The 14,678-nt window shown below is 37.0% G+C and overlaps 1 protein-coding gene across 1 annotated transcript in view; it reads left to right on the top strand.

Annotated features, from left to right (window-relative positions):
- The window catches only part of LOC125074067 (tyrosine-protein kinase-like otk), a 65,005-nt gene that overhangs the window by 39,532 nt on the left and 10,795 nt on the right, over positions 1-14,678 (top strand). Inside the window, exons 3-4 of the mRNA XM_047685291.1 lie at positions 8,671-8,736; positions 9,956-10,071. Coding sequence (XP_047541247.1) covers positions 8,671-8,736; positions 9,956-10,071 — 182 coding nt within the window. The remainder of the gene's footprint in view (positions 1-8,670; positions 8,737-9,955; positions 10,072-14,678) is intronic.

The following is a 14,678-nucleotide window of genomic DNA, read 5'->3' as shown; positions in this document are numbered from 1 at the left end:
CGAACTCGAAACTCATCGCAAAACACGAGTGTGAAATGTTAGAATTTGATAAATATAAAATTTATAGGATACACATATCAAAATGTCGTATCAGCGTATGTTGGTTGTCAACATTTCACGAGTGAGATGCGAAGTGAGTTGTTACAGAATCTCACTGCTGAACACCTTTGTAAAACATCGTCATAATTTCTATGTAGTTGTTATAAATAGATTTGTATGGTTTGAATAAGTTATTTTTTTTTCATTCTCCACGTCACAGTGGCTCACTCACTCTTCCAACTGGAACTAAACAATACTAAGTATTGCTGGTAGGCGGATGAATGTGTGCTAAAGTCCATCCACCAAGTGAATTTCGGAATTAATTTTGGAAAGTGCTATATAATTGGATCTTAATACCTGAAAAGAAGATCTTCTCGGTAGAATCTGCAATCCGAATCGGTAATATCCATGTCGTAAAATTATGATTCAAGCACAGTAGGTAATTGTAATTGTAATCCTGGATGATGATAATGTTTTGGGATTATGATGTTGCCTAGAAATAAAAACACGAAGGCACATCAAGTTACTAAAAGCAACGAAAATAAAAATTATACTCATTTTTGTAGAGGTTTGTTAACAGAAAAAATACGCTTCAAAGGAGATTGTTAGATTTGGTTTTATGAGCTTTTAGGTTAATGGAAAAGCCTATAAATATTTTACTGCTGGGCTAAACCTTCTCTCCCTTTGAAGATTAGATTCGGAATTGATTCTACAACGCTTCTCCAATGCATGGATATGGATACACATGCACGCTTAAACCCATTGAAAATCATTGATGTACATCTGGGATTAAACCCGCAATCATCAGTTAAGATGCACACGTTCTAACCCCTGGCCATCACAGCTCATTAAATAATATTTTTTTTATCTTCGAACAAACAAAAAGTTTTAAGATAACCAATGTTAGGACATGTATGTAGTTAAAAGTTAGAAGGTGGAAGCCTTCTTCTTTTGACGAAGAAAGACTTTAACTCAACTTTAGATAATTTAACTCCAATGCCAACGGAACTATAAAATAAGAAAACAAACAAACCGCAGACCGATACAAATAAACCTACCGTAAATACAATTCATCGTTCAAATCTCAAATACACGTCCGAAGTACACTTTAATCTAATGGAACTTTAGACCCGTTACGATTTCAAAGCGTAAAGCTGGGGGCGCGCGCCATCAAATTTTACGACCGGTATCCATAGCAACGGCGCCATTATTAAGTTCGCTTATACACCGTGCGGCGCTAGTGTAGCATTCTTATATACTAGTCAAAATGTACAGACACAATACAATCAAATGAAAATAGGTATAAAGAGCATGCTTATTGTGTGGATTATTATCAAAAGACACGTACAGCGAGAAATGGCAACAGACTCGCGTAGTTGTTTAAATAACCATATTAGTATTCAAAGTTATCTTTCTTCGTCAGTCTTGACTTGGAATCCGACCCTAAATCCAGGCGTCTTTATACAAAAACTATTATTTAATGAATTATATGATTTATTGATTAATTTTGATTAAAAAATGTTGATAATGGTGGTTAGAACGCGTGTATCTTAACCGATGATTTCGGATTCAAACCCAGGCAGGCACCACTGAATTTTCATGAGCTTAATTTGTGTTCATAATTCATCTCGTGCTCGGCGATGAAGGAAAACATCGTAAGAAAACTTGCATGTGTCTAATTTCAACGAAATTCTGCCACATGTGTATACCACCAACCCGCATTGGAGCAGCGTGGTGGAATATGCTCCAAACTTTCTCCCCAAAGGGAGAGGAGGCCTTAGAACATCAGTGGGAAAATTTACAGGCTGCTAATGTAATGATGTAATGGATGTAATAATATAAAAATGTTAATATGAAATTAAAAAATTAAAATCTAACAACTCAGCTGTATTGTGCACCACTAACAAATCTTAGCTAATATATCTTTATTTATAATACAACAGTATTCTATTTAACTACATTTGTATATAGAACATACATACATATGTATATTCACTTTAATTTTAATTCGATAACATTTACGTCGACGTTCTCATCGCCATTTTTTTCGCAAATTCACAATTAATATCATAGAATAAGCAATTATTCAATTATATCACGTCAATTCGAAATCCAATGTCTGTTTCTTTGCCTTTTTTTACTTTCGTGGTTGGAATATGCTTCTAACAGTCAATAAATTATATGCTTCATCGTGATTACACCATTTTAATATATTAGAAATAACTTAATATATTGGAACAATCCTGCCTAAATCTCGAAAAAAATGGTCACCATACAACCATAAAATATATCCGTACAATTATCGTAACGTATTTTCAAATGGTTCATGGTGTAATCGAGGTTTTATAGCTTGATAACTGTCCTAAACAAATATCGTAAAAGTTTTATCTGTTGGTCACATAGGTAATATTTACGACAATCTTTTGCTACCGACACTTCTACGAGTACGTTTATCATGCCAGTAATATTATAAATGCAAGAGTGTTTACTTGTTACACTTTGCGTGTTAAATATTGGGGTACCTAACACTAAATAAGCCTAACCCTCCCCCCTGCCCTTTCAAACAAACAGGGACTAGTTTGGTTATAAAAATGTATCAATGAAATTTAAATTCTACATTATAATTAGCTCAAAATAAATAAATAAATAACTAAAAATAAATAAATAAATAAATATTGGACATCATATACATTACTCTGATCCCAATGTAAGTAGCTAAAGCACTTGTGTTATGGAGAATCAGAAGTAACGACGTTACCACAAACACCTAAACCCAAGACAACATAGAAAATTAATGAACTTTTTCTACATCGACTCGGCCGGGAATCGAACCCGGGACCTCAGAGTAGCGTACCCATGAAAACCGGTGTACACACTACTCGACCTCGGAGGTCGTCAAAAATATTTGCGTTACGTTACATGGGCCTCGTTAAAAGTATCTTTTGTCGATGATATACAAATAGATATATTCTCGCGAGTATCGGTAAAATTTGCAAATTATTTTTTGCGTGTAATAGTCGCTTTATTGAGGAATATTTTAGGCTGTATAACTCAAGATAATAGCCCAAATGAGGAGCAGTAACCATTTATTATTATAAAGACTAACGAATACGGAAAACTGTCATTACAAATTCAATCAAAATAATATTTAAACCAAGTGTTAGTCTGTAAAAAATACAGGGTATGTAAGATTTTAGGATATCTAGATGGTATTTTCTTTTCGAATTGACTGTCGCTGTTGGCCATAGTGCAACGTCACCGGTTAATAGCGTGATTCAGGCTTGCCAGTGCAAGTGCCTAAACGTATATATACACAATAAAATTACAACTGATTTATTTTTGATATTCAACTTCACGGATTCTGCAATCGTTTAAAATAGTATAATTATTCATTAACATATTTTTGTTACGTTAGATTCATTTGGAAAATAATAAATAAACTCAAATGCCATTTCTTTCTCATATGACTGTGATGATTATTTATTCCAAGTAAAAATAAATGGAGTTTGTTGTTCTATAAATGAAAAACTGAATTATCAATATTGGTATTCAGAATTGGTATGTTGTATAAAATTGTTACTTACGGATTCTGATAGTAAACGGTAAACCTTCCATAAATATGTGAAATCCCTCGTTTATTTTCTTTACCACTAAGCAGGGTAAATCTATACTACTTAATATTATAAATGTGAAAGTAACTCTGTCTATATATTAGGCCTTCACATCTGAAAAAAAAAATTATGAAATTAGGTATGAAGCAAATTTGACCCCCCAATAAAGGCTACTTTTTTATTCCTAAAACTATTGAAAAAACTGGTGAAACTGCTGGCGAAAACTAGTATTAAATACATATAGAACATAGATGCAATCATAGTTGCACTTCGTACAGGATACACTCGAACATAACAACTTCGAACATAATTTGTAACTCCTATCGCGCTTTTTGAATGAAGTTTACAATAAAATCGTTGCCCGCTTATAAATAAAATTAAAAAAAAAATGCCTTCGAATTTGAAGTCTGTATCTTTATCAATAAATGTTTTCTGTTTGTAATGGTAAACTAAAACCAACTCAACCAATTAAGTTTATAGAAGGTTGAATTATACTATACTAGTTGTCGCCCGCGACTTTGCTCCCATTTTAAACTTGTCTCCCTTGGGGTTCAAGCTTGCATCATACAAAATTATATCGAATTCAGGCCAAACACACAGAGTTCCTTTCGTATTTACAATATTAGTACATATTACATAAGTTGCTGCGCTTTGTAGTTTCATCCCCTTTAAATTAAGGCCATTGACGTGACAAGCGTTAATTATATATTCTTGTGCAATATAATTAAGACTGATGATATGGTAGGTGAGTTTTCACCACCGCCCAATGGCACTGTAAGAAATATTAACAATTCCCTTACACCGCTAATGCGCCACCAACCTTGGACACTAAGATTTTACGTCCTAGATTGTGCCTGTAGTTACAATTGCTCATTCATCCTTCAAATTGAACACAACAATACTGAGTGCTGCTGACTGGCGGTAGAATATCTGATGAGTGGGTGACTGATCGTACCTACCCAGACGGGCTTGCACAAAGCCCTACCACTAAGTGACGTTGTCAGTTAGGTTATTGATTTTTAACCATCAACTTACAGTGCAATGCCTTAGGTGAGTACCCTGCAAACGTTCTCCTTGAGAGCAGAGGTCATTGCCCACATGTGGGACATTAGCGGGCTTTTAGACGAGATACATTCCAATATCAAAAACGTTTTATGTTTCAAATTGTGTGATATATTTAAAGTCGATATTGCTTAACGAATCGATTATTTACGAAACAATACATTCCGGTCCATGCGAGATACATCCGCGCTAGGCCATCAAAGCACTTTCGTCGATGTGAACTAAGTGTTCCAGCTCGAATACATCGAGTTTGTTGTAATCGAGTGATAATAGATGCGGCCGGGTGGTACGACTGATGGCTTGCAGGAGCCGACGAAAGATTATAGGGTGACCACGATGTTAGGACGTGCACGGACAGTCTACGCTAATAATAATAAATGTTCATTTGATTTAATTAAATCCATGTATTGAAATGTAAATTATAATTTTGAATAGTAATTCAATTGCTCTTTTATCATGATTCAATGTTTAATGAATTCTACATTTACATATAGACGTATACAAATTGTAAAACTGTCGGTTATATTCAAGGATATCTATCTATCTAGTTAATATAATGAGTTTTTTTTTTGTAATGCTACACTAAAATCTACTTAACCAATATGCATGAGAGTTATAACAGTGCGTTTCAAAAAAGGTTGAAGTATTAGTTGTCGCCCGTGTCTTCACACATTTAACAATTATATGTATATACATATGTATACAGATATATGTATAGAGGCATACTTCACTGCAGATAAAAGGCGAACTCCCGTGCCGTTTTCTAGGTACGCCGATGTTATACTATCGGTATAATATTATTGTTGAGAATTTATGTCTATAATAAATATTAGCTTTCATATTTATTTATAATTATGATTTTGCAATTGAGTTAATTTATAACTACGTTCGTAGAAATCTATCACATAAATATTATTGTAATAATGAATGTGTCAAATGGCAATATACTATGTCGACTAGTTAAATCGTGAATCAGTGCTGACTGCTACGCGAGTGGGTGACATAGCGGGTTTTAGTGACATTTTTTTTTTTTTTTTTATGTCATAAGGTGGCAAACGAGCAGGAGGCTCACCTGATGGAAAGTGACTACCACCGCCCATGGACGTCTGCAACACCGGGGGGCTTGCAGGTGCGTTGCCGGCCTTTCAGGAAAGAGTACGCTCTTTTCTTGAAGGTTCCCAAGTCGTATCGGTTCGGAAAAACCGCCGGCGAAAGCTGGTTCCACAGAGTGGTTGTGCGAGGCAGAAAATGTCTTAAAAATCGCGCTGTTGTGGATTTTCGGACATCTAGGTGGTGCGGGTGATATTTGGAATTTTGACAAGATGTCCGAAGGTGAAATTCAGCAGCCGGGATTAATCCGAACAATTCCTCGGAACATTCCCCGTGATAAATTCTGTAGAAGATGCAGAGCGATCCAACATCTCTACGCAAAGCCAAAGGATCAAGCAGATCGGAAAGGGCTTGATCGTCGATAATTCGAGCCGCTCTACGTTGGATACGGTCAAATGGAAGGAGCTGGTACTGGGGAGCACCCGCCCAGAGGTGAGAGCAGTATTCCATGTGAGGCCGAATTTGCGCCTTGTATAGTCTTAGACGATGGGCCGACGTGAAATACTGTCTTGCCTTGCTGAGCACACCAAGCTTTTTTGATGCCAATTTGGCTTTGCCTTCCAATTGACCGCGGAACTGAACGAGACTCGAAACATCAACGCCAAGTATTCCGATACTAGCTGTAGCGGCTAACGGAATGTTCTCGAATCGTGGAGATACGACAAATGGTGTTTTTTTAGCAGTTAACGCGCAAACTTGCGTCTTTTTGGGGTTGAAGTGAACTAGGTTTAGCCGACCCCAGTTCGAGACTTTGTTTAACGAAGACTCGATTTCAGATACAAGTTTGTTCCGGTTTTCTTCGACGTTTTCCCGAGAAATATTAGCACGGCCGGTGTATGAGGTGTCTACGGTGCTGTCGTCTGCATAGCAATGAATGTTACTGATTTGCAACAAGTCATTGATATGCAGAAGAAACAGAGTGGGTGATAGAACGCAGCCTTGTGGAACACCAGCATTGACGAATTTTAAGTCAGAGCATGCACCGTCGACAACGACCTTGATGCTCCGATCTGCCAAAAAACTGGTAATCCAATTGCATAATTTCCCGGGAAGCCCATAGGAAGGAAGCTTCGAAAGAAGCGCTTTGTGCCACACGCGATCGAAGGCCTTCGCTATGTCCAGACTGGCTGCTAATGCCTCCCCTTTGCTCTCAACTGCTTCCGCCCATCTATGAGTAAGGTAAACTAGAAGATCACCGGCTGAGCGACCCCGACGGAAACCGTACTGGCGGTCGCTAATCAGCTGGTACTCCTCTAGGTACCGCATTCAAGACCGATATCTAGAGTGTCTTGATTTGTAGTAAAAATTAAACTTTTGACAAAGAAAACTATTATTAATAAGTAACTACTATTAATGTAGAACTATTTATAGTATATTATAGTTATAGTTACTACTAGTTAATATAATTGAGTTACACCTAGTCTACCTCTTCTATATTTCCATTTAATGCCATTGGAAAAAGAAATATATCGAATTTAATTAAATATTTGTAATGTATACATGTCGTAATCTATATACATATATAAAAGCGAAATAACACTCACTGATTCATTACGAAATCTCAGAAACTATAACACCTACAAACTTAAATGTTGGCAGGTAGGTTCCATATAGGGTGTAGACATCCGCTATTTACGAAATATTCGGGTATTACGAAACTCCACCCTAATAGGGTAAAACGAGGGTTGGAAGTTTGTGTTGTATAAATTTCACGCGGATAAAGCCGTAGGTTCAGCTATTCATCTATAATAATGTATGATAATGAAACACCTACAGGCTCCTTTTAAAAAGATAAAAAGCCGAAACTCCCGTAGGATAGGGTAAACTCACGTCAACGTTACAAAAATCACATACTATTACGATTTGAAATTAAAATGAATATTAGCAGCAGATTCCTTTGCATTTAAAAATACAGATTGCTGTCACATTCATACAAATTTAGTAAATGTCTTTACATTGTATTTAGTAAATTCGTTACACATGGCCACCCTACAAAGGGCAAGTCGAGAATACTTCGTTTGATGTAGCCGGCGTAGCGTTAACTCCGTTTATGTTTACACACACGTTTTGTACTTACGGTAACCGAACCAGCGACCCTTGTTTAGATTTTTTTTTTTTGCTTTACCAACTACTGCCGGCTGCGTCTGCGGTTGGTAGTTTATACAAACCTGTAACTGAAAGTTTGTCAATGGATATTGCCATAATATGATGCTACTTACGTAGACGCAGCTGACTCTATCCATCTGACACAAGATAAAAAAACTCTAATTAAAAGTTACATTTGAATGCAAAATTCCATTTTTTTTTATTTATGTACACAATTACATAGACTTCGATTAAATTACTTTATATTATTTAGGATAGGTACTGGCAAATGGTTCCTGATGGTTCGTGTTCACCAAAGCCAATAGCCAAACATAATCAAAAACAAGACATTAGAAATGTTGGATATTAATTACATCACCAGTGTGCGACCAAGCTTGAGAAGTACTAAGATATGTCCTATGTGGCTACACTGGCTCACCCACCCTTTAGCCAGTTAGTAGTGTTTAATAGAATTATTCATGAGTGGATATTTAGTCGGGCAAAATCTATAAACTCTCTCAATAAAAAAAAACGGCTATTTAACTGAAATTGAGATTTTGAAACCGGTATTGTTCATCGGACTAGCGCGTTCCAACAAACCAATAATCAAATTTTATAATATTACTGTACTATTTCGTTATTAAAACGCAACCAATTATGTAAATGTAATTATTATAGATATTTGTCTTCCTAGACTCGTTAAAAATAATAAATGCGTTTATTATATTTTATCTAGGTTAAAGATTTTATTTTTATATTTCAGATTCACAACATGGAAGTCATCGTATCAGAGCTCATAAGCCAAGCAGACGACACAGAGCCGCAATCGGTGGGTAAATCTAGTCAAATCAAAATATACTACTTGTGCTCAGTGGCGTAGCTAGGTGGACAAGGGCCCCGGTGCATAGAAAAAGAAACGGGCCCTCAACCCCTCTTTAACTTATATTGCGCTTCAAAATTATAGATAGGAATAAAAATTGGATACAGGATACATAGAGACGTACATTAGTAGGCTAAATCCATATGTCATCTCTATTCAAAGCTTAGGTTAGAGGGCCCCTGAGCTCCGGGGCCCTGGTGCACTGCACCACCTGGCCCTACGATAGCTACGCCACTGCTTGTGCTTTTACAAGCACTTTTGAATTTAACAAACTATATTAAGTGAAGCTACCCCCCGTCATGATGATCGTCTAATACAAATAATTTACGAATGTCCTGTTATTGTAAAAAATAAACGATTTCTTTTGACTAACGGGTGCTAGATTTGTCTACGAGGAGTCGTTCAAAAGACTCGATACAAAACAGGCCGTGAGTCCAATTTCAACTGAATTTTCATGTACTTAATTTCTGTTTAAAATTAATCTTGTGCTCGGCGGTTAAGGATAACATCGTAAGGAGACCTCTATGTGGCTGATGATCTGTTATATCCGGAGTATGTTCGAAACTTTATCCTCAAAAAGACGAGGAGGGGTTAGTCCAGCAGTGGCACATTTAAAGGCTGTTGCTTAACTGATGTACAATAACGATTCGTTAAACGTAACAGCTGGGCAGAAATACCATTTGTAATAATTATAAATGACGTCAGGGTTACCAAGTGTGATAAGATGAATGTCAAGACGAGGGGATTAAACATAATAGTGATGAAATGAATTAAATCTTATTTATAAAAAAATGTTGGTACATCTGTTAAGAGATGAAAAATCCTCGACAATGTTTCAACATAAAAATACACTAGAGATTTTTTCATGGATTTTATACGATACACAAATATTTTTACTAAAATATGGTTTTTAAATTATCGCTGACTATAACTATCAACCACCTTCTTAAGCATAACAAACCCCTGGGTGCGAGCATTGTTCTGTCCCCCAAAAATAATTTTAATTAACCTTCTGGATCTTCGATGATCCAAGACTTCAGCAATGTGCGTATGAGGATTTCAGAGTGTAACAAATAAAAAATAAAAAAGGCAAATGTGATTGTAATGTGTCAAATTATTAAATAAACTAATGCCATCTATCGATCTTTATTGGAAACGTTTTTAACAGATGGCGTTCTCCGCTTCGAACCAGAACCGTATAACAAGAAGCTCGAACTGAACAGCTCCGGCAAGATACATTGTAAAGTGGCCGGTGGCGCCTCGCCGACAGTAATGTGGTTTCTTGTAAGTACTCCTATGTTATAGAAAAAGATTATGCGGCAGCATGTCCCGAGGGTCTCAGATACGGAAGTTCCGTATCTTGTTCAGACTGATAGAGTTGTTTGGATAATTTAGGTGAGTGAAGTCGTTAACCGACTGATCTGAATATGTATCGGAATGCCTGGCACTTTTAAAGAGGTTGAGTTCTCTATATGTCGAGTGTGCCTGGGTCTAGGTATCAAAACTCTTTTTAAAAAACACAAAATTGTACTCGATAGACCACAACACAAAGTTGTACTACAAAGTAATCTAATTGGATTCCAACAAATAATATATTTTTTCGGAAATGTGGGGAGCGGCATTCTTAGGCCTAGAGCAGCCATGTTACCAAATCCGCCCCTGCGCTTCTATTCTTTCTAGCTGTGGAAGTGTGAGAATAGATATTATGTCTACCATGTTCTGTCGTACACTCGAGCATTTATAACATTTTCTGCGTGGTTGATTTTTCCTGAGCAAAATGACTACAATTAAAGTGAGGAAGGAGAGAGATAAACCATTGTATTTGTTGTTGTATCTACGCTTCCAACATGTTGCATAATATGTCGTTGGATGATTTGATAATTCGAATTTCCGCGAAAACTCCTTGGGATTAAACAATGTTGAAAACATTTCTCAAACTTGAAATTTTTGAGAAATAAATAAATAATATTGGACAACATCACATACATTACTCTGATCCCAATGTAAGTAGCTAAAGCACTTGTGTTATGGAAAATCAGAAGTAACGACGATACCACAAACACCTAAACCCAAGACAACATAGAAAATTAATGAACTTTTTCTACATCGACTCGGCCGGGAATCTAACCCGGGACCTCAGAGTAGCGTACCCATGAAAACCGGCGTACACACTACTCGACCATACGTCGTCAAAATGTTTTCAACGTTTCATTCCTTATATGAAAACTGACTCTGTTAATACTAATCAGTATATGATCTTGTCGGTCTTATCTAGGAGCGGTCGCGCATTGGGTGTCTTCTGTTCTTATTGGCCAGTAATCAACTGGTCACAAACAACAACAATATTTGAGACATTTGCTTGATAATCTTCCTTGCTTACAAGTTTTTGGGCGATTCAACAACAGACGAAATATCTTTTCGATTTTATGATAAACTGATAAATTATTTATTATTATTTATAAAATTTTCGTAAAATGTATCTTTTTCAATTTCACGTATTTGATTTGGGAGGGTCATGGCTGCTAAGATTTGTTTTGCTGCCATTCGAATTATCAAATCATTCTACGGTTTAATCATTACGAGAAGTAACAGAACTTTTCGACTGTTCATCCGTACAGAAATAACTCTGTTCTACATGAAAGTTGCATAAAAATCGTTTAATACGTTTATGTGATAAAAAGAAAAGGATAAAAATAGTACAAGTTTTACATAACAATAAAACTTGTATTATTGAGCAGAGACGATGCACAGCATCCGTGAGAGTGCGTTGTCTACTTCCCTTTCCGGTTTCTTATTTTTGTATGGGGGTATGACGTCACGTCCGTCCCACTCCATTTGTCAGGTCCCAGGGTGGCAGCTTGCCATTTTGCTTTCATAGAAGTCTCTCACCAGGAGCCCTTATTGGGATGCTGTGCATCGTCTCTGCTCAATAATACAAGTTTTATTGTTATGTAAAACTTGTACTATTATTTGGCATGTGACGATGCACAGCATCCGTGAGAGACGTGTTTATATCTCCTGGTGACCATTAAACGACGCTATGTGAAAACTGAGAACATAATATAAAATATAAAATCTGTATATTTGAGAATCATATATTTACTTCGACAAGATGAATATAATAATCAACTGAGTTATATAATATCCACTAAAACAATCCAAATGTATGTATTAATTTCAACAGAAAACAAATCAATAAACACAGGTGTTTAAGAAAATTAAAGATATAGGTAATTAACGAATAGTAAATAATTGAATAATCAATATATTAATCTACAGCCTCAAAATTATTTGAAAAATTATAATGAGATGGTTTCGAATTACTTATTATCTGTTTACAATAAAACTTAAGGAAAGTCTTTTCACTGCGCCAGTTTCCTCGCGCTAATATATCTTCAATCGAAAAATGTTCAAACCAATTTAAGGATGCGACGGCAGAGCGGAAACTGCCTGCCGAAGCTACAATACCTGCATCTTTAAAAACTGACTTTACCCAACCACTTATCACAGTACGAGAAGCTGCTCGGTTCGAACCTCTAATTGTTATAAATAGGGAACTATCACAACTGGGCGTACGCCGTTCAGTGCCTAATTCAATCACTTTCCTTAACCAGTACACCGGACAAACCCTGGTACATGAATGTCTTTTTAATTTCCAACCTGATTGCCTGTACGTAGCTGTATCAGTTTTAGAGCCAAATGTAGGATGTAAAACTATATAGTCACCGAAATCAAAGTAATGGCGTGAATCTATTTTCAACAATGTAAGGTCATGAACACGTCTACCAGATGCGAGTAACAAAAGACATGCTAATCGTCGTGAAGCCTCAAATAATGAATTAGTGGCTGGTGGATTGTTCTTTAACCAGACAATCAAGTCATTTGGATCCCAAATTGGAGGTTTTATTGTTTTTGGGCTACGGAGAGAAATAGCTTTTAAAATATGCTTGACTAAAAAATGTAAATTCAAATTTTCATTATTTAAAACTTTTCCGAATGTAAGAACTACTGATTTATGTAGGAGAATAGTAGGATAAGCTAATTTTTCTTCTAAACTCAAAAAGGCCAAAAATCTTGATAAAGTAACTCCATTCGGATGTTTAAAATCAAAGTCATTTAGCTTACACCACCACACCCATCTAGACCAAGCAGGTTTATATGTTTTAAGAGTAGATTCCCTCCAACTAGACTTAAGCAATCTCTTTTCAGCTTCAGTCCAAGTCTGAATTACATCTTCCCAGCCCCAATTTTCCAGACGAAAAGCTTTATGTCTTGAATTCGGGAAGGTGGCAAGCCCGTCGTTTGATCCACCAGCACTTGAGATAACCGTTGGATTTTCAAAGGTTTGCATAAAGCTCGCCTGCGGAGATCCGGAAGCCAAAATACTCTCTTCCACATTGGGGCAACGATCAAAAAGGTTCCTTGAGCCGTGTTGAGATGTTGCAGCACGCGTGGGATGAGACTCGGCGGAGGGAATACCCACGCTAGCTGAAACCGCCATGGACGACTGAAGGCGTTGCAAAATAGAGCTGAGGAGTCCTGACAATTGTTCGAGACGTAATTCTGTACTACTCTTGTTTCTTTTGTGGCAAACAAATCTATCTGTGGTACTCCAAACCTGCGGAATATCACATTGAGAGCAGGTTTCAATAGGTGCCACTCGGCTGCTTGTTTCCCTCTCGATAGACGATCGGCGATGTCGTTGAATTTCCCAGGAATATACTCTGCTGTCATCGTGATATCCCACTTGTCCAGGTAATTTAGAAGCTGGTATGTTTGGTTGAGAAGAGCTATCGATCGTGTGCCGCCTTCTTTTTGAATATATGAGATGACTGTTCGATTGTCTGACTGTAAAATCAGATGACGCCCTTGTATTTGTAACCTGAAATGTCTTATAGCTGCTATTATGGCAAACATTTCTTTGCGGTTGCAATGCCATTGCATCTGATCTTTTCTCCATTTGCCTGACACTGTCTGATCGTCCATTTGAGCTCCCCATCCAAAATCTGCAGCATCTGTTGTCAAAAAATGATGAATCAGTTTCGAATGCAACGTTGTTTTTGGCTGCGACATTTCCATGGTATTGATCCACCACTTGAGATCTTTCATTACTGTAGCTTGCAAGTTCATTTCTTTCATTGATGATCTCGCTAGCACCCTGGACTGCAACTGAAGCTGACGGCAGTGTAATCTCCCTCGGGGGACTACAAAATTGGCGAAATTTAGGCAGCCCAAAATACCTTGCGCTTCTTTGAGTGATATTGTACGTTTCTGATTCAGGCGATATGCAATTGACAATATCTTTTGTATCTTTTTTCTTGGAAGACTTTTGAAATTCAACTTGGTGTTCCAAACTATTCCTAAGAATTCTACCTCCTGAGTTGGTTTGATTACAGATTTCTCGTAGTTGATAGTCCAACCCAGCACTTTGAGTTTGTTTATCGCCAACTCTACTTGGGATTGAAGAGCTGCTTCCGATTGATTCGCTATTAAGAAATCGTCTAAATAAACAACCACTCTCAAACCTTGATTGCGCAAATGTTGTGCCACCCAGTTGGTTAAGGCAGCAAAGTTCTTCGGAGCGCAAGATAGTCCGAACGGAAGGCAAGTCATTTGTAGAACTTGTTGATTGTAAACTAGTCTTAGGAACTTTCGATGGTATTCCCTGATCCTTACATGGAAGTAGGCTGATGACAGGTCGAGTTTTACCATCCAATCGCCCTTTTGTAGAAATCGGGGTATTTGGAAATGTGATATTAGTCTGAAGGGTTTGTGTGCAATGTGCTGGTTTAATCGCTTCAGATTGAATATTGGCCTGTTTGAGCCGTCGCTCTTTTTGACTAGAAATAGTTTTGATAGAAAACTGGGTACGTGGTGATGATGACTGACCA

The sequence above is a fragment of the Vanessa atalanta genome, chromosome 26, assembly GCF_905147765.1.
Source record: "Vanessa atalanta chromosome 26, ilVanAtal1.2, whole genome shotgun sequence".
In the NCBI taxonomy this organism is placed as follows: Eukaryota; Metazoa; Arthropoda; class Insecta; order Lepidoptera; family Nymphalidae; genus Vanessa; species Vanessa atalanta.
Note: the sequence above shows the minus strand (reverse complement) of the source record. Positions and strands in the feature narration are given on the sequence as shown.